The sequence below is a fragment of the Trachypithecus francoisi genome, unplaced genomic scaffold, assembly GCF_009764315.1.
Source record: "Trachypithecus francoisi isolate TF-2019V2 unplaced genomic scaffold, Tfra_2.0 Lachesis_group20, whole genome shotgun sequence".
In the NCBI taxonomy this organism is placed as follows: domain Eukaryota; kingdom Metazoa; phylum Chordata; class Mammalia; order Primates; family Cercopithecidae; genus Trachypithecus; species Trachypithecus francoisi.
The window spans coordinates 33,990,232-34,011,619 of NW_022681466.1; the positions used below are offsets into that span (position 1 = coordinate 33,990,232).

A 21,388-nucleotide genomic window follows, 5' to 3' on the forward strand; every position below is an offset into this window, starting at 1 on the left:
TTTTACCTATACTTTAATTTCCAAAGCTGCATATCGAATGACTGAAATGTACATAAACATTCTTTTATGATAGACCAGAACATCTACATTATCATGACTTAGAAAAAGAAAACAGATGCAAAATAGTGTTGAGACTTTCTTGCCTGAAATTACAAGACTAAGTGTGTGTGTGCATGCGTGTATACATATATTTAAATCATTTTATTCTTTGACCCTTTTGGCTGAACTTTATTCATATATTATCTGCCCTTATAGTCTCTCTCATGAAAGACATCATTATCCAGTCATTGAAGCCAAACCTCCTTCACCAGCCCCCAATCTCTAGACATCAAGGGTTAACAAAACGTCTTCCTAAATTTCTCTGGAATTAAGCTCTTCTCTGTTAGTTTCCTTTCCAGATCCATTTCTTCATAAATCTGGCATGTGAGATTTGAATTGCTCTGCCGCAGTTTTCTCTTCTTTAGTCAGTGGTGACAGCTAGAAAATAAATGATAAAATTTTTATTTCAAACAGCTTCAAAGACTGTTAAATCAGTTTAGTTAACTTCTGCATTGTCGACCAATAAATGTTTTCCTAAGCTTATACTATGTATGTAATCACAGATTTAGAAGGGCAAGGGAAAAAACAGATACTTGGCTATTTATATACAAGGTCCTATGATATTTGAGCTTCTAAAGAACTTGTAATTAAGTTGAAGAAACAAGACCAAGAAATCAAACAATTTAAGGATTATAGCGGAACCAAAGAAGTCATGTTTGGATGCCATATTCTAAAAGTACAGTCAACCCTCAGTATTTGTGGGAGATTGGTTCCAGGATAACAAAATCCACAGATGCTCAAGTCCCTTATATGAAATTGTGTAGTATTTGCATAGAAACTGTACACATCCTCCTGTATACTTTAAGTCATCTCTAGATTACTTATAATACCTAATTCAATGTAAATGCTATGTACATAGTTGTTACACTATATTGTGGGAGGAATAAATGATAAGGAAAAAAGTCTACAGTTGTTCAGTATAGATGCAACCATCTAATTTTTTTCCAAAATTTTTTTTCTATTTTTGAAACAGGGTCACTCTGTTGCCCAGGCTGGAGTGCAGTGGTGCGATCACGGTTCCCTGCAGCCGCAACCTCCTGGGCTCAAGCAATCCTCCCACCTCAGCCTCCTGAGTAGCTAATTTTTAACTTATTAGTACACAAATTTTTAGCTGGGCATGGTGGCACACACCTGTGGTCCCAGCTGCTCGGGAGGCTGTGGTCGGAGGATCGCTTGAGCCTGAGAGGTCGAGACTGCAGTCAGCCATGATGGTGTCACTGCACTCTAGCCTGGGCAGCAGAGCAAGACCTCATCTTAAAAAAAAAAAACAGGCCGGATGCAGCGTCTCATGCCTGTAATCCCAGCACTTTGGGAGGCCGAGGTGGGTGGATCACCTGAGGTCAGGAGTTTGAGACCGGCCTGACCAACATGGTGAAACCTCATCTCTACTAAAAATACAAAAAATTAGCTGGGCATGGTGGTGGGCGCCTGTAATCCTAGCTACTCGGGAGGTTGAGGCAGGAGAACTGCTTGAACCCGGGAGGCGGAGGTTGCAGTGAGCTGAGACTGCACCATTGCACTCCAGCCTGGGCAACAAGAGTGAAACTCTGTCTCAAAAAAAAAAAAAGATAAAAGAAAATGTATTATCATTCCACAATAACTTCAGAAAAAGGAAAGACTTCTGGGCTGATTTATTCAGCAACTGAACAATGTAAGGATTCAATTTTTTCCATCTGACAGCTCTAATATTCCTGGATGGTATTACCCTCAAGCTGACAGCAGATGGCTTTTACGGTTCTAGGTATCACAGCTCTACACAGTGTCCAGAAGAAGAAGCCTTCTCTTCTCAGGGTTCTCTTAGCAGTGAGTAAAGTCTTCCTGGTTACCTACTTCCAGACTATCCTTACTCACATGTCATTTGGGTTACAAACCCATTCCTCAACCACTGTTAGTTAAAAAATAAAGTCCATTCCCTATGCCAATCAGATGCACCCCTGGAGCCGAGGATGAGGCCAGCTTCATCTCAGGCACATGGCTATGAGGGACAACACACATCTCAAGAAAGTCAGTATAGTCATGTGTCACTTAATGACAGGAATATGTTCTGAGAAATATATGGTTAGGCAGTTTCATATGTGAACATCATAGTGTACTTACACACACAGAGATTGTATATATACACTCAGGCTATATGGTATAGCCTACTGCTCCTGGGCTACAAATCCGTACAGCATCTTACTGTGCTGAATACTGTAGGCAGTGGTAACACATGGTATTTTTATATCTAAACATCTGAAGAGTACGTAAAAATATGCTATTATAATCTTCTAGGACCACTGCCATATATATTTGGTCCATTGTTGACCAAAACATAATTATGCACTGCATGTCTACACTTTGGTAGGCAGGAAAGGAGAACAGATGCTGAGAAACAAAAACAGCCAATAGCATCCACCAAAAGCAGGTAGCAGCAAAAGAAGAAGGGAGGCTGAAGGGAAGTTGTAAGGGACTTTCACAGAGCACCAACAAACAGCCTGCCTGAAACAAAGGGTTATGTGGGGAATTAATAGGAGGTACAACCTGAAGAATCAAGTAGTTACAATTCTGCCAACTATATAGGTCATCTCTAGAGAGACTGCCAAATCTGGAACACCCCAGACCTACAGAATCAGAATCTCTAGGGCAGCACTGTCCAATAAAACTTTCCATGATGCTGGAAATATTCTATATTGGCACTGTCCAATCAGTAGGTGAAGAACTTAATGCTTATTTTTCATTTAACTACCTTAAATGTAAATTTCATTTCTTTTTTTTTTCTTTTTTTTTTTTCTTTGGAATGGAGTTTCACTCTTGTTGCCCAGGCTGGAGTGCAATCTCAGCTCACTGCAACCTCCACCTCCCAGGTTCAGGAGATTCTCCTGCCTCAGCCTCCCAAGAAACTGGGATTACAGGCACCCGCCACCACACCTGGCTAATTTTTTGTATTTCTTTAGTAGAGATGGGGGTTTCACCATGTTGGCCAGGCTGGTCTGGAACTACTGACCTCAGGTGATCCACCTGCCTCAGCCTCCCAAAGTGCTGGGATTACAGGCATGAGCCACGGCACCCAGCCTAAATTTAAATTTATATAGCCACATTAGGTTATGCAAATAGGACAGCCCAGATCTAGAACAGCCACAGAACCTATATGATTCTGATATGCAGCTGGTTCCACTGATCAAACCAACAGTTACCCAACATGTTCACAAGGATAAAATAAAAAACAATCATATGTCTTACTACAACCCAAACAGTTACAGGATTTCCTTCTTCTGCCTCAAAAAAAGGAAATGTTATTCTGACAAGACTTGGTTTTTCGTTTTGTTTTTGTTTTAGAGACAGGGTCTTGTTCGATCGCCCAGGCTAGAGTGCAGTGGTGTGGTCATAGCTCACTGCAACCTCTAACTCCTGGGCTCAAGCAATCGTCCCACCTCAGCCTCCCAAGTAGGTGCAACTACAGATGCACACTGCCACACCCAGCTGTAAGACTGATGAATCCATGTTGCTCCTTGTGATCACTACAAAACCTTTCAGACCATCTGTTTAATAAATTCTCAAATAATTTTTCCAGGAATTAAAGTCAAGTTAACCAGTCTAAAATTTGTAGAAATTTTACTTCTTTATCACATATATTTTGGAAGATCATGGAATACTACATATTCTACTTTTAATGCCTTTTTAATTTTCTATTTATTGTTATATATGTTTGGGGCGTTTGTTTTGCTATTTTTTGTTTGGGTGTAAGTTTAGTCCCTTTTCTCTTTTGATGAGACTACCTTTATAATTAAGCATATTTAAACCTCAGTTTAAATATGAGGGCATGGAGGCTCACATCTGTAATCCCAGCACTTTGAGAGGCCAAGACTTACGGTCAGGGGATCGAGACCAGCCTGGCCAACTTGGTGAAACCCCATCTCTACTAAAAATACAAAAAAATCAGCTGGGCGTGGTGGCACGTGCCTGTAGTCCCAGCCACTTGGGAGGCTGAGGCAGGAGAATTGCTTGAATCCGGGAGGCCGAAGTAGCTGTGAGCCAAGATCATGACACTGTACTCCAGCCTGGGCAACAGAGGGAGACACCATCTCAAAAAACAAACAAACACTAAATAAATAAATAAACCTCAGTGTTTTTTCTCTTTTTTTCTTCGTCAGTCTTAATATCCCCTAAGAAAGATTACAAAATTAGTATGTATTACCTTTCTCCTACCTCCTTTTCTGTTCTGTATTTATTATTTAGTATTATCAGTTCAAGTGTTCTTTTTCAATATTATAAATTGAAATATATTTTCTACCCTTCCAAATGAAAAACCACTCATTGATAAAGATTATAGCAAGATAATACCTGAAAAGATATACATTTTGTTATCTATAAACAAAGCACTATTGGTTCCAAGGAGACTTTATCCTTTTCTTGTCCTTCTTGTTCCCCAAATAATTTTTTTTTTTTTTTTTTGAGACGGAGTCTCGCTCTGTCGCCCAGGCTGGAATGCAGTGGCCCGATCTCAGCTCACTGCAAGCTCCGCCTCCCGGGTTTACACTGTTCTGCCTCAGCCTCCCGAGTAGCTGGGACTACAGGCGCCCGCCACCTCATCTGGCTAGTTTTTTGTATTTTTTTAGTAGAGACAGGGTTTCACCATGTTAGCCAGGATGGTCTCAATCTCCTGACCTTGTGATCCACCCGTCTCGGCCTCCAAAAGTGCTGGGATTACAGGCTTGAGCCACCACGCCCGGCCTCCCCAAATAATTTTAAAGCCCCTTTAAAATAACCTTTTGCTTATTTTAGAAAATTTCAGAGGCCTTAGCTCAATCTGCCTTTGGCTTTTTCTTTCTTTCTTTTTTTTTTTTTTTTGGAGAAAGAGTCCCACTCTGTTGCCAGGCTGGAGTGCAGTGGCACGATTTCGGCTCACTGCAACCTCCACCCCCCAGGTTCAAGCGATTCCCCTGCCTCAGCCTCCCAAGTAGCTGGGACTACAGGCATGCAACACCACGCCTGGGTAATTTTTAGTTATTTTAGTAGAGACAAGGTTTCACCATATCAGCCAGGATGGTCTCGGATCTCCTGGCCTCGTGATCCTCCCGCCTCGGCCCCTCAAAGTGCTGGGATTATAGACGTGAGCCACCACACCCAGCCCCGTTGGCTTTCCTAACTAATTTTGCAGGTTTCTCCCTATGACTTTTTAATATTTGAAATTTATTTACAAATTGTACCTTGCAAGTCCTTTAAACTCTGGGCTCATATAACTGTTTTTGGTTATCAGCTCTACAGATGTCATTCCCATTCACATTTGGATCATAAAAATTTTATCAATATTATGGTTTATTAAGCCTCCCTTTTAACATCTCTCAGAAGATTAAGTATCATATCTGTATTCCCTCTGAACTTTCTAATACTATCTCATTTTTATTTTAGTTTGTTTAAAAAAATTTTTTTGGACAGTCTTACCCTGTCACCCAGCCTGGAATTCAGTGGTGCAATCATAGGTCACTGCAGCCTCAAACTCCTGGGGTCAAAGGATCCTTCTGCCCCAAATAGATGGAACTACCAGCATGCACTCCCATGCCCAGTAAATTTAAAATATTTTTTTCTTTTTTTTTTTTTTTTTTTTGGAGAAAGAGTCCCACTCTGTTGCCAGGCTGGAGTGCAGTGGCACGATTTCGGCTCACTGCAACCTCCACCCCCCAGGTTCAAGCGATTCCCCTGCCTCAGCCTCCCAAGTAGCTGGGACTACAGGCATGCAACACCACGCCTGGGTAATTTTTAGTTATTTTAGTAGAGACAAGGTTTCACCATATCAGCCAGGATGGTCTCGGATCTCCTGGCCTCGTGATCCTCCCGCCTCGGCCCCTCAAAGTGCTGGGATTATAGACGTGAGCCACCACACCAGCCCCGTTGGCTTTCCTAACTAATTTTGCAGGTTTCTCCCTATGACTTTTTAATATTTGAAATTTATTTACAATTGTACCTTGCAAGTCCTTTAAACTCTGGGCTCATATAACTGTTTTTGGTTATCAGCTCTACAGATGTCATTCCCATTCACATTTGGATCATAAAAATTTTATCAATATTATGGTTTATTAAGCCTCCCTTTTAAACATCTCTCAGAAGATTAAGTATCATATCTGTATTCCCTCTGAACTTTCTAATACTATCTCATTTTTATTTTAGTTTGTTTAAAAAAATTTTTTTGGACAGTCTTACCCTGTCACCCAGCCTGGAATTCAGTGGTGCAATCATAGGTCACTGCAGCCTCAAACTCCTGGGGTCAAAGGATCCTTCTGCCCCAAATAGATGGAACTACCAGCATGCACTCCCATGCCCAGTAAATTTAAAATATTTTTTTCTTTTTTCTTTTTTTTTGGTAGAGATAGGGTCTCACTATGTTGTCCAGGCTAGTCTCAAACTCCTGGCCTCAACTGATCCTCCTGCCTTGACCTCCCAAAGTGCCGAGATTATAGGCATGAGCCACTGTGCCCAGCATACTATCTCATTTTTAAAGTAGTAGGTACAAGACTTACTATAGCCAACATTTCCCAATTTGGTCATCATTGATTCTAAAATATGACCACCTCTTTCAAGTTTTATAACTTTTACATCATTTCTTCTTCTTTGCCATAACGTGATCCAAAGTAAAAGCTCCCTTAGTTTTCAGCCTTTAACATAAGTATTGTTCATTTCAGGTATTTCTTCAACTGAAAACCTTTACAGATAATCAGATGATTGAAATCCTCCATCACTGGCTGGATATGGTGGCTCACGCCTGTAATCCCAGCACTTTGGGAGGCCGAGACGTGCGGATCACGAGGTCAAGATATCAAGACCATCCTGGCTAACACGGTGAAACCCTGTGTCTACTAAAACTGCAAAAAATTAGCCAGGCATTGTGGCAGGCACCTGTAATTCCAGCTCTTCTGGAGGCTGAGGCAGGAGAATCACTTGAACCCGGGAGGCAGAGGTTGCAGTGAGCCGAGATCGTGCCATTGCACTCCAGCCTGGGAAACAAGAGTAAAACTTCATCTCAAAAAAAAAAAAAAAAAGAAAAAGAAATCCTCTCACTATACAACTACTTTTATGTACCAATTTGTAGTCTCAAAAATATACCATCGATTTATTATATCCAGTGGGGGAAATTTGTAAATATTCAAAATACCATTTTCTCTTTGCCCTCTCACCCATGTTTATTCTGTGCTTCAAAAAATTTATGGTTCTATACAGATATGTTGTCATGTACATCTGGAACTATACTTAATCAGCTATTTGTTTCCTAAGAACAAGGTTATGTGCTCTATTGTCAGGCACATATAATGAAGAATGTGTGATCTGATGATTTATAAAAGCTTATATACATACTTTTTTTGCATTTAATTTACTAGGATGTGGCACAACCCTTACTGTTTTAAATTCTATCTCCCCATTACCTCTATTCCCTGTTTAATTTGCCCTTTCTTCTTCTGCCATTCATCTCCTTGTGATTATAACAGATACATCTTAGGTATCATTTTATCATTCTAAGCAGATGTTATTCTATTTTTTCCCCTCCATTTGCAATATAAAGTATTCTTGATCAAACTGACCTGGGTAATTAACCTTTCTGATTTACTCTAGCTATAAGCCCATAATTCAAAGTATCTTAAGCCAAAATTTAGTGCAAAGTCGGCAAATAAATATCACATATGCCTTCCTCCTTCCCATGCTCATGGCATTCAGTGCTATTATTCTGCCATGCCCAGACACAGCTCCTTAATACAGCACTCTAACCAACCATTTTCTAGACATCTCATTCTTACTAGTACTTGCAGGAACCAGCTAAGCTGCTAGATTTAATAAGTATTACCAAGTTTTCTGCCATGGTTACATAATTCAAGACGGCACACTTCTTTATTAACCATGTCAAGTCCATATGCTTATTTTTGAATAAACAGAAATAAGAGCTATTATATTCAGCTATTATATTCAATATTACATAATATTCAGCTATTATATTCAGTATATTATATACTTTCCTGAAAGATCAGGAAAATCTTTCAATAGTTCAAACTGACTGCTGAGTTTCAAAGTTTAAGTTACAGCAAGTGTATTTTTCAAGGCAACACTCAGAGCTAAAGTTATACAAATCTAAGCTGTCAATTGAAAGCATTACCTCCAGGTCTGTTTGCTTCTGTAGTTTTTGTATCACATTCATAGTTTTATTCACAGTAGCACATACGCGGCTCTTAGTCTCTTTCTGGTCAACAGCAACTGGTTTAAAGCGGGCATACAAAGTTTGATATCGAGACTTTATTGCTGACAATTCCTTTAAGAGTGTAACTGGATTTTTCTACATCAGGAAAAAAGTTAACATGTATTAAATTATGAAAGGTTAAGCTTTTTAAGAATTAAAATACTGTATACATACAACACATTCTACCATCCATTTAATTGAACACTGTTGAGTATTTAATTATGCAGCCACATGACATAAGATGGGTGGTGGGGAAGACAGAAAAGTATAAGACCTAGATCCTATTCTCAAGAAATTTATAACCTAGGTACAGAAATAACCCACCAAAAAAACTGGCAATATTAAACAGCAAATAAGGGTCACCTGAGATATATAACCTTTGATGCATAGTTCACAATAATAAATTATATATTTCTAAAATACAATTCTAAATACTATTCAGAAGGCAATAAAAGGCACTATTTGTACTTGTTCTTAAAGAATAAGACAACATGAAACTACTTATAAAACTTTTTTTTTTTTTTTTTTTGAGACGGAGTCTCACTCTGTTGCCCAGGCTGAAGTGCAGTGGCGCAATCTCGGCTCACTGCAAGCTCGGTCTCCTGGGTTCACGTCATTCTCCTGCCTCAGCCTCTGGAGTAGCTGGAACTACAGGTGCCCGCCACCATGCCCGGCTAATTTTTTTATGTTTTTAGTAGAGACGGGGTTTCACCGTGTTAGCCAGGATGGTCTTCATTTCCTGACCTCGTGATCTGCACGCCTCAGCCTCCCAAAGTGCTGGGATTACAGGCGTGAGCCACCACGCCCGGCCAAAATTCGTAAACATACTATCATGGGGATAAAGTATGTATAAATTTCAATATATTTATATATATACAAAATATAAAATTCATGCCAACCCAACCGTATTTATAAACTATATTGGTTTTCCAGATTTATTTTATAATATAAATTACCACTATTCCATAAAAGACATTTCAATTGGGCCCCTTCTGCCACTTGGTAATTCTTTTCTTTCTTTTAATTTTTTTTTTTAATAGAAACAGGAATCTCACTCTGTCGCCCAGGCTGGTCTTAAACTCCTGGCCTTAAGCAATCCTTCTGCATCAGTCTCTCAAAGTGCTAGAATTACAAGTGTGAGCCACTGCACCCTGTCAGATTTCTTTTTTTATGGTTAGGTAAGATTGATGTATTTTCAGGCCCACCAAGTGACAGCACAATTAATAAAAAGATCTATACCATAACTGTAAATTTTCGCAGGATAGAAAAAATATTCTGAAACTTCCAAGTGATAGGTAAAGGACCGGGGTAGGCTGAGAAGGAAAGCACAGACAAAGGATCAGGAATGAGAATGGCATCTATTTTTCAACAGCAACAATAGAAGCTAGAAAGCCACGAAGTAATGATGTTAAAATTAAGAGAAAATCTCCAATCTAGAATTCTATATTCAACAAAACCATTCATCAAATAAAGGGTTAAAGGGTGCAATAAAGACTTTTTCAAACATTCAGCATCTCAAAAAGTCACCTCCTGCCTGGAAGCTTGCGATCAGCAGCCTCCTCCCCAGTGCCTCCTGGATCAAGCTAGAGACTGCTGGCACCCCAGGAATGTCCCTGCCCATCCTGCCAACTCTCTGTTCATTCTTGGATTTAACTTATTACTTTTTCTGCCTCTGTTTCCACCCCAGCTACCTCTCTTGTCCTGAGGGTTAGGCTGGAGTGACAGTATCTGTCCCCCAACCAAGCCAAGAAAAATGATGCCAGAAGGAAAATGCCGACCATTGGAGGTGCCCAACAGCAGAATGGGCTACTCTGAGGGGTAGTAAGAGCCCCATTTCTGGAGGTATGCAAATCTTGACTGGACAGCCAGCTCTGAGATTTTATCAGGGCACTTCTATACCTGTGGGACATTGGACTGGATGAGCTCTGAGCCAGCTTCCACTCCTACCTGAATAGAGAACTCACTGTACCCATCCACAACACAGGATAAACACATGTCCTCACTGAAAAAAAAAAAAAAAAAGTTAACTTTCTCTATAATCTTCCTTGGGAAGCATCTAAAGGATATACTTCCAGATCAAAGAAATAAACCACCAAAGAGTGAAACATATGATCCAACACAGGAGTAAAACAAAGGGAAACACCAAAATAATGGTAAAGAAATCCCAGAAATGCCAGGCACGGTGGCTCATGACTATCATCTCAACACTTTGGGAGGTCAAGATGGGTTGATCACATGAGGTTAGGAGTTCGAGACCAGCCTGGCCAATGTGGTGAAACCCAGTCTCTACTAAAAATACAAAAATTAGCCGGGCATTGTGGTGGGCACCTGCAGTCCTTGCTGCTCAGTAGGCTGAGGCAGGAGAATCACTTGAGCCTCGGAAGCAGAGGTTGCAGTGAGCCGAGATGGCGCCATTGCACTCCAGCCTGGGTGACAACAGCGAAACTCCCTCTCAAACGGTGGCTCAAGCCTGTAATCCCAGCGCTTTGGGAGGCCGAGACGGGCGGATCACAAGGTCAGGAGATCGAGACCATCCTGGCTAACCCGGTGAAACCCGTCTCTACTAAAAAATACAAAAAACGAGGCGAGGTGGCGGGTGCCTGTAGTCCCAGCTACTCGGGAGGCTGAGGCAGAAGAATGGCGTGAACCCGGGAGGCGGAGCTTGCAGTGAGCTGAGATCCAGCCACTGCACTCCAGCCTGGGCGACAGAGCGAGACTCCGTCTCAAACAAAAACAAACAAACAACAACAAAAAAAGAGGCCGGGAACGGTGGCTCACGCCTGTAATCCTAGCCTAGCACTTTGGGAGGCTGAGGCGGGCAGACTGCCTGAGCTCAGGAGTTCGAGACCAGCCTGGGCAACATGGTGAAATGCCATCTCTACTAAAATACCAAAACAAATAATAATAATAATAATTAGCCAGGCGTGTGGGCGTGTGCCTGTAGTCCCAGCTACTCAGGAGGCTGAGGTGGGAGAATTGCTTGAACCCGGGAGGCAGAGGTTGCAGTGATCCGAGATCATGCCACTGCACTCCAGCCTAACCACAGAGTGCGACAACATCTCAAAAAACAAAAACAAACCAGAAAGACAGCCATGCAAGAAGCCTATAGAGCAGGAGGTCAGATGGGAGCAGGATAGAGACACCAGAAAGGACAGGATGTTTCCATGGGAGAAAATGAAACTTAAGGAACATGTAGTGTGTCTGACAATATTGAGAAGAGTTTTACAGTCATTAGAAATGTCTGAGGCTGAATTAGTGATAAATATATAGAAAAACTAAGCAGGCTGGGCCATGGTGGCTCATGCTTGTAATTCGAGCACTTTGGGAGGCCAAGGTGGGAGGATCGCTTGAGGTCAGGAGTTCAATATCAGCCTGGGCAACATAGCCTGAAACCTCATCTCTACAAAAAATAATTTAAAGGCTGGGTGCAGTGACTCATGCCTGCAAGTCCCAGCACTTTGGGAGACCAAGGGGGGCAGATCACTTGAGGTCAGGAGTTCTAGAACAGAATGGCCAACATGGTGAAACCTCATCTCTACTAATAATACAAAAATTAGCCACGTGTGGTGGCACACGCCTGTAGTCCCAGCTACTCAGGAGGCTGAGGTGGGAGCATCACTTCAGCCTGGGAGGCAGAGGTTGCAGTGAACCAAGATCATGCCACTGCACTCCAGCCTGGGCAACAGAGCAAGACTCCATCTCAAAAAATAATAATTATTATTATTATATATAATTATATATAAATTATATATTTATTATAAATTTATTATACATTTATATAATTTATAAATATATATAAATATATGTTATATTTATAAATTATATATTATATATTATATACAATTATTATTATTATTATTATTTAAATTAGCTGGGTGTGGTGGCATATGCCTATGGTGCTAGTTACTCGGGCGGCTAAGCAGGGATGATCACTTAGGCCTGGGAGGTAGATACTGCCGTAAGCCATGGTCACAGAGTAGCTGGGACTAAAGGTGTGTGCCACCACGCCCAGCTAATTTTTGTATTTTTAGTAGAGATGAGGTTTTGCCATGTTGGCCAGGCTGGTCTAGAACTCCTCACCTCAGGTGATCTGCCTACCTCAGCCTCCCAAAGTGCTGGGATTACAGGCGTGAACCACTGCACCCAAGCTTTAAATTATTTTTTTGTGAAGATGGGGTTTCCCTATGTTGCCCTGCTCTCCAGCCTGGGCGACAGAGCAAAACCTTGTCTTTAAAAAAAAAAAAAAACTAAGCAAATGGAAGGAAAAAAAGAAAACAATTATTAGCTCTAGAAAAACAAGTTGTGAAGAAAGGAAAGCAGACATAGTATTCAACATGGTTTATATAAAAGCAATAGTTATAGAAATTGTGAAGACAGGAATAAATATGAGTAGTAAAGTATTTAAACTTTATCTTCCATAGTAGGAAATTATTCTTTTTTTTTAAGAGTTAGAATCAGCTGGGTGTGATGGCTCATGCCTCTAACCTGAGCACTTTGGGAGGCCGAGGCGGGTGGATCATGAGGTCAAGAGTTCGAAACCAGCCTGGCCAACATGGTGAAACCCCGTCTCTACTAAAAATACAAAAATTAGCTGGGCAGGGTGGCACATGCCTGTAATCCTAGCTACTCAGGAGGCTGAGGCAGGAGAATCGCTTGAACCTGGGAGGCAGAGGTTGCAGTGAGCCAAGATCATGTTCACTGCACTCCAGCGTGGGCGACAGAGCAAGACTCTGTCTTGGAAAAAAATAAAAAAAAGAGTTAGAATCTCACTCTGTCACCTAGGCTGGAGTGCAGTGGTGCAATCATAGCTCACTTGAACTGCTGGGCTCAAGTGATCCTCCCACCTCAGCCTCCCAAGTAGCTGGGACTACAAGTGTGAGCTACTACACCAGGGCTATAGTAGGAAATTATTATTAGTGATAACAGCTAACATATAGCACTTACTCTGGACTAAACAGTTATATATGTTAACTAATTTTATTCTCTTTCAACCTCTGAGGTAGGTAGTAATATTCCCATTTTACAGATGAGGAAATTAAAGTACAGAAAGGTTGACTGACTTGGCTAAAATCACAATGCTAATAAGAGGCAGAGCCAGAATGTGAAGTTTAACAGTTCGTATCCAGGAAATTAGTTGATGTTTCAGATCAGGAAAAATAAAAATGCAGTACAAGCAAACTATTTAGAAATATAAAGGAAATACCATAAGACACTGAGATGAAGTGGTATCCTCGAAGGTGGGAATGTAAAGCATTATTCTTTGTAATTATAAGCCTTGTATTTCTGTAACTCTTCAAATATATTCAAGAATTAATTTGACAAAAATAAAAGTTTAGGCCAGGGGTGGTGAGGCTGAGACAGGAGGATCGCATGAGCCCAGGCGAGACCAGCCTAATAAACATGGCAAAACCCCATCCCTACTAAAATGCAAAAAATTAGAACCAGGTGTGGTGGCACACACCTGTATTCCCACCTACTCAGGAGACTGAGGTGGGAGGATCACCTAAGCCCAGGAGGTTGAGGCTGCAGTCAGCCATGATCATGCCACTGCACTCCAGTCTGGGCAACAGAGTGAGACTTTATCTAGGGGGGGAAATAAAAAAGTTTAACACTGGGAGGGAAATTGGTAGGAGGGAAGAAATCATCTTCCTCATGAGGCGATAATGAATTATGTAACTTAATTATAAATGATCTTTAGGTAACTGGAATGTAGCTCAGTAGTAAAATACGCAGAGATCTGTACATATTAATATAACTCAGGAGAATGATGAGTTCCCCAAATACAGATTCATACAGGAAAAAATAAAAGTGGGAAGAACTAATCCTTGAGGATCTCACAAAACTAGGAAAGGAAAGCATATGCTTGGTAAATCAAGCATAAGAAATAAATGGCCACAGAGCTAAAAGAGGACAGGGTAGTTAGGCAGCTACCCATAATACATGTTTTTATGACATTAGCTCAATTAATAAGACTGACATGGCAGTGAGTAATTTAGGACAACATGATTTGCATTTATTGCCTGTTTATGACAGGTTAGGACTGTGGTTAGGACTTAGCAACATACCACAAAGGAAAAAACTATTGTGCACATAGCCTGTTTTATTTGAGTAACTGGCTCTTGGGAACCACTACGTCCTTTTTTTTTTTTTTTTGAGACGGAGTTTTGCTCTTGTTGCCCAGGCTGGAGTGCAATGGCGGGATCTCAGCTCACTGCAACCTTTGCTTCCCAGGTTCAAGCAATTCTCTTGCCTCAGCCTCCCGAGTAGCTGGGATTACAGGCATATGTGCCACCACACCCGGCTAATTTTTTTTTTTTTTTTTTTTTTTTTTTTTTTAGTAGAGATGGGGTTTCTCCATGTTGGTCAGGCTGGTCTTGAACTCCTGACCTCAGGTCATCCACCTACCTTGGCCTCCCAAAGTGCTGGGATTACAGATATGAGCCACCGCGCCTGGCCAGGAACCTCTATATTCTTTTATTAGTGTTTGTAAACTGTGCTGCACTTTAGTTAATTTTGTGCCTATAATACTTCAATTCAATTTAGGGTTTTACTTATCATAAGTGGATGATAAAAGGTTACAAGAATGGTTGGGCAAGGTGGCTCACACTTGTAATCTCAACACGTTTTTTTTTAGCTGGGTGTGGTGGTATGTGCCTGTAGTTCCAGGCACTTGGCAGACTGAGGTGTGGAGATTGCTTGAACCCAGGAAGTCAAGGCTGAAGTGAGCTGAGATTTTGTCACTGCACTCCAGCCTGGTGACAGAGTGAGACCCTGTCTTAAAAACACACACATACACACACACATACAGAGTCTTTAAACTGATAAGAACAGATACTACACTTGATCTTAGCCAAAAGGCTGAGAAGCAATGTCACACCAATCTTTAAGACAAAAGAAAGAAAGGAAAGAAGGGGAGGCAGGGGGAGGAAAGGAAAGGAACAAAGGAATGGAAGGGAAGGGAGGAAAGAAAGGAAGAAAAGGAAGGAAGGGGCCAGGTGTGGTGGCTCACGACTGTAATCCCAGCATTTTAGGAGGCTGAGCCGGGTGGATCACTTGAGGTCAGGAGTTCGAGACCAGCCTGACTAACATGGTGAAACCCCATCTCTACTAAAAAATACAAAAATTAGCCGAGCATGGTGGCCTGTGCCTGTAATCCCAGCTACTCGGGAGGCTGAGGAGGGAGAATCCCTTGAACCTGGGAGGCCGAGGCTACAATGACCCAAGATTGTACCACTGAACTCCAGCCTGGGCAACAGAAGGAAGGGAAAGGAAGGGAAGGGAGGGAGAAGAAGGATGGGAGGAAGGAAAAGAGGGAGGGAGGGAAGGAAGGAAGCAAGGAGGGAAAGAGGGAAGGAGGGAAGGAAGGAAAGGAGGAAGGGAGGAAAAGAGAGTAAGGGGAAGGGAAGGAAGAGAGAAAAAGGGAGGGAGGAAGAGAGAGAAAGAGAGGGAGGGGGAGAGAGAAAGAAAAAAAAAGAAGGAAGAAAAAAGAGAGAGAAAAGAATAGGGAGCTAGAACAGTACAAACTACACTCCCATAGAATTCTAGCATTCCATGAAATAAACAGTAAAAACTGAACATTCATGAAATTTTCACAATTTTGTATAAAATGTTAGTATAACTTGTACTTCTACCCAATCCAAACAAATTTTTTTAATTTTATGGATTTTTTTTTTTAACTGTAAAACGCAATATTTCTCGTCTGCTGGCAAATGCTATCAAAGACAAATATTGGTTGGGCGTGGTGGCTCATGTCTGTAATCCCCACACTTTGAGAGGCTGAGGTAGGTAGATCACTTGAGGTCAGGAGTTAGAGACCAGCCTGGCCAACATGGTGAAACCCCATCTCTACTAAAGATACAAAAAAAAAAAAAAAAAATTAGCCAAGCATTGTGTGCGCACACCTGTAATCCCAGCTACTTGGGAGACTGAGGGAAGAGAATCGCTTGAACCCAGGAAGTGGAGGTTGTGGTGAGCTGAGATTGTACCACTGCACTCCAGCCTGGGTGATACAGTGATCCGTCTCAAAAAAAAAAAAAAAAAAAAAGATAATAAGTCTGATACCTGGGCTTTGGGGGAAAAAAAGATACACATTATTAAATTAGTGATTTTACTGTTAACGTTAACAGATGATGCTTGGAGATTACTTGCTTTCACCCCCATGGACATGTATGTATACGATTTTATGACATAAAGCAGAGTTAATGTTTCTAATCAACCTAAACTTAGAATAATTAAATACATAGCTTTATGTGGAAATCACTCTTCATAAAATACAACTAAAAAATCTAATAGTGTATCATTACCTTCCTCAGAGAATATGCTGACTGCCAGGACTTCTCCCCTCAAACTTACTGAAGAACAACTGCCCTAGAGGTACCTATATTCTCTCTTGGAATTTCAGGGGCTGCCACAGTGGCTTGTACCTCTGAACTCAATGATTATTTTTTAAAGGTTGGGGGGGCCGGGCGCGGTGGCTCAAGCCTGTAATCCCAGCACTTTGGGAGGCCGAGACGGGCGGATCATGAGGTCAGGAGATCGAGACCCTCCTGGCTAACACGGTGAAACCCGTCTCTACTAAAAAATACAAAAAACTAGCCGGGCGAGGTGGCAGGCGCCTGTAGTCCCAGCTACTCGGGAGGCTGAGGCAGGAGAATGGCGTGAACCCGGGAGGCGGAGCTTGCAGTGAGCTGAGATCCGGCCACTGCACTCCAGCCTGGGCGACAGAGCGAGACTCCATCTCAAAAAAAAAAAGGTTAGGGGGAAAAAAGTAGCCACAGATTTCATGGACTATTGGTACTATTTCTCCAGTATGCTATAACCAAGCTTCCAACACAATGACAAGATTTTAAGATTCTATAAACTTAATAATATAATTCTTATGATCTATTACTATTAGGAATGCTATCAGAAAATTCTAAAGTACTCAGTTAAGGCTTTTTTTTTTTTTTTTAACCTTATTTATTTCGGAGATTACCTCGCTTGCTGAATCAGGATGATTAGTCTTGATTTCATATTCCAACCTGTACTGAATGTAATCCAGATCAGACTCAGCTTTCTGGAACTAAAGATCACCACAAATCATTATTGTATAAACCAGAAGACTAATAGTAAACATGATACTTTATTTTTTCTCTTTACATTTGTTAGTATTTCAATAAGTGATACATACTCATTTGAAAATGTGGAAATAAAAAAGTATATAAAATATCCATTATCCATAATAACTATGCTCTATTAAAAATTTAAAAAGTAGTTAACGTTTTAAAGTCATTTCTCTATGCCTCTGTCTTACATTTTGAGCCAAAATCAAGATACTGAGTAGTCACTGTCAGATATTAATACAAAAAACTAATAATGACTTCAAGAATTTCCTAGGGTCACTGATACTGTCATCAGTTAGGCAGTGTTTTTCTACCTCTGGCAGAAAATACAGTTTCAAGTTAAAACACAGAACAAATTTATTTCAGGAATACTCATATTGTTACCTTTATTTGCAATCCCATTGATCAAAGAGCTACAGCTATATGCCACGGAAATTAAGAGGGCTTAAAAAGTCACAAATTTCACAAGAAAAGCTACATACGATATAGGAGTAACAGTCTGAATAACCCCAATTTACTGAACCTGGATGCCAGCATGGGAACTTGATCTATAGTAAACCTCCAAGGAAGAAAAAAGGGGAGAACTACCACCCTGAGGCCATTATGGATATAGGATGCCTGAATTAAAGTGAAAAGTTACATTTAAAAATATCAGTATCTGCCGGGCACAGTGGTTCATTCCTGTAATCCCAGCACTTTGGGAGGCCAAGGCGAGTGGATCACCTGAGGTCAGGAGTTTGAGACCAGCCTGGCTGACATAGCGAAAACTCGTCTCTACTAAAAATACAAAAATTAGCTGTGCGTGGTGTCAGGAGCCTGTAATCCCAGTTACTCGGGAGACTGAGGCAGGAGAATCGCTTGAACCCTGGAGGTGGACGCTGCAGTGAGCCAAGATTGCGACACTGCACTCCAGCCTAGGCAACAAGCGTGAAACTCTGTCTCCATAAAAAAAAAATAATATTAAGTATTTGGGGCCAGGCACGGTGGCTCATCCCTGTAATCCCAGCACTTTGGGTGGCTGAGGCGGGCAGGTCACTTGAGCCCAGGAGTTCAAGGCTAGCCTGGCCAACATGGCAAAAACCCATCTCTACTAAAAATACTAAAATTAGCTGGGCATAGTGGCATGTGCCTGTGGTCCCAGCTATTTGGGTAGAGCTGAGGCACTAGAATCGGTTGAACTGAGCAGGCGGAAGTTGCAGGGGGCCAAGATCGGCCACTGCACTCCTGCCTGGGTGACACAGCAAGACTCTCATACATAAGTAAATAAATAGACATCAATATTTGGAATACCATGCCGTTATTGAAAATGATGGTATAGGCCGGGCGCGGTGGCTCAAGCCTGTAATCCCAGCACTTTGGGAGGCCGAGACGGGCGGATCACGAGGTCAGGAGATCGAGACTATCCTGGCTAACACGGTGAAACCCCGTCTCTACTAAAAAATACAAAAAACCAGCCGGGTGAGGTGGCGGGCGCCTGTAGTCCCAGCTGCTCGGGAGGCTGAGGCAGGAGAATGGCGTGAACCCGGGAGGCGGAGCTTGCAGTGAGCTGAGATAGATCCGGGCCACTGCACTCCACTCCAGCCTGGGCGACAGAGCAAGACTCCGTCTCAAAAAAAAAAAAAAAAAAAAAAAAAGAAAATGATGGTATACAAAAAAATACTTAAGGGGGGGCTTTCACATTTTGCTCTATTTCTGTAGGATTTGTAATGAAAATGATGGTATACAACAAAATACTTACGGGGGGCTTTCACATTTTACTCTATTTCTGTAGTATTTGTAATGAGCAGCTATTTAACCTTTTAAAAGGCCATCAGTTTTTAAAATGATTATAGACAGATTTGACATGACACTATATTTATGACTTGTTAAATACAAAAACAGCCTTAAGTATGTTATGGCATCTTTTTGTAAAAGAGGTGTATACATATAGAAAGTTGAGACAGATATGTGACAGTGTTAAAAAGAAGTTTATTTTTCTTTTTTATGAGACAGGGTTTGCTCTGTAGCCCAGGCTGAAGTGTTGTGGCACCATTATAGCTCACTGCAGTCTCAAACTCCTGGGCTCATGGGATCCTAGCCCTTCCGAGTGCACCTGGGACTACAGGCACATGCCATGGCACCCAGCTAATTTTTGATTTTTTGTAGAGACAGGATCTCATTATGTTGCCCATGCTGGGCTCAAGCAGTCCTCTTGCCTCAGCCTCCCAAAGTGCTGGGATTGCAGGTGTGAGCCACCATGTCCAGCCTAAAAGTAGTTTATTTCTGCAAGTGGTATAATCAATGAATTATTCTTAACTTCTTGAAATTCAGCATCTTTTACAGGACCTTAAAGCATATATTGCCTTGAGTTTATCAGGGATATAACCATGGTCCTTAGAGTTTACTACAGAAAGGAAAACATGATTTCCACAGGCATGGTCTCCTATTTCTAGCCCAAAACATAGGAGGCTGTTTGCTGGGAGGGTGCTGCTCTTATTATGAACTTTATTACTGAACTAAAGATTGATTATCGAAATCGTGAAGCCTTAGTGGAAGGGGAAAAACTGTTAAAAGCAGTTCTCAGGTCTAAGAAGAAATGATGTACAGTTATTTTTAGTATATGAAAGGTTCTGTTAGGGGGCGAGTGCGGTGGCTCATGCCTGTAATCCCAACACTTCGGGAGGCCGAGGCGGGCAGATCACGACGTCAGGAGATCGAGACCATCCTGGCTAACATGGTGAAACCCTGTCTCTACTAAAAATACAAAATAATTAGCTGGGCGTAGTGGCAGGCGCCTGTAGTCCCCAGCTACTCGGGAGGCTGAGGCAGGACAATGGCATGAACCCGGGAGACGGAGCTTGCAGTGGGCCGAGATCGCACCACTGCACTCCAGCCTCGGTGACCAAAAAAAAAAGGTTCTATTAAGACCTTACTTTCAAATGTAGAGTAAGACAAAATGGCTGTCAGAAATTCAAATGCTTCTAAGGTCAGAAGCTGTCATCACTGAACAGAATTTCAGAAATAAACTAGTTTCCATCACTAATAATTTCTCTTATCATTGACCTAAATTGGAATGGAAAACTCTGCAATGACCAAAATTCTATCTTTATAGCCAAAACTTGGGGGGGAGGGTACAGATAAAAGAAAGAGAAAGTTTTTGTTTTCAAACATATTTTCCAGGTCAATATCTGATTTTCTATCCCTAACATCAGGGAGTTGTTCTAAGCCAGAAAAATTAATGTTCGGTACATAATTACAAAGTGTGTTTAAAATGCTTTCCAAAAAGTGGAAGCTTTTCATTTATCCTATATATTTGTCAGATGAGATGCCATGATTAAATTAATCAATAATTACACCTCCTTAAAAATACTAATGTTTGTGTTTGTGTGTGTATTAAGAAATTCCTATTAGCATAATTTCTCATACTAAGACATACTTAGGGATTATCTTTTCCTATAAATAAGAAAAGTACACTAACCCATCAAACATGTGGATGGAGAGAATGAGGAGACACCAGGAGCCAGAACAAATCAAAGTTAACAAAGACTGTGAGCACTCAAGACCTGATTTTCTTGTTTGTCTTAATTACTAAACAGACCACAATTCCATAGCTTTTTTCAATGAGTTATATAACATTCTTAAGCACAACTTTAAATACGAGTCTTTAAAGCTTGTTTTAGTCATTTAGTTTACCATAAATTATGGAATTTGTGGCTCCAGAGATTCCTAAGACAATCTCTATTCTAGGAACCCTTAACATGTTTATGAAACAAATTATTAAGCTTACATATTTTTTAACTTGGTATTTTAGTTGTGCTTGAAGTTTAGCATAGTCTCATGTAGTTCCTTGAACAGTAACTTTCCTTTATTTATTTATTTTTTTTTTTTGAGAAGAGTTTTGCTCTGTCGCCCAGGCCGGAGTGCAGTGGCACAGTCTTGGCTCACTACAACCTCTGCGTCGAGGGTTCAAGCAATTTTCCTCCCTCAGCCTCCTGAGAGCTGGGACCACAGG

At 41.2% G+C, this 21,388-nt stretch overlaps 1 protein-coding gene and 1 pseudogene across 4 annotated transcripts in view; both read right to left on the reverse strand.

The window, feature by feature from the left end:
* The window catches only part of SKA2 (spindle and kinetochore associated complex subunit 2), a 43,347-nt gene continuing 21,959 nt past the window's right edge, over positions 1 to 21,388 (reverse strand). Inside the window, exons 2-5 of one of the 4 annotated variants that reach the window (XM_033183691.1) lie at positions 17,271 to 17,357; positions 10,244 to 10,298; positions 8,216 to 8,392; positions 1 to 477 (exon numbers count right to left, since the gene is read on the reverse strand). In XM_033183691.1, the coding sequence (XP_033039582.1) occupies positions 409 to 477; positions 8,216 to 8,392; positions 10,244 to 10,298; positions 17,271 to 17,308 (339 nt within the window). In that variant the 5' untranslated portion in view covers positions 17,309 to 17,357 and the 3' untranslated portion in view covers positions 1 to 408. The remainder of the gene's footprint in view (positions 478 to 8,215; positions 8,393 to 10,243; positions 10,299 to 17,270; positions 17,358 to 21,388) is intronic. The other 3 variants (XM_033183690.1, XM_033183692.1, XM_033183693.1) reach the window with 3 other exon arrangements.
* Positions 15,003 to 15,166, reverse strand: LOC117068137 (annotated as a pseudogene).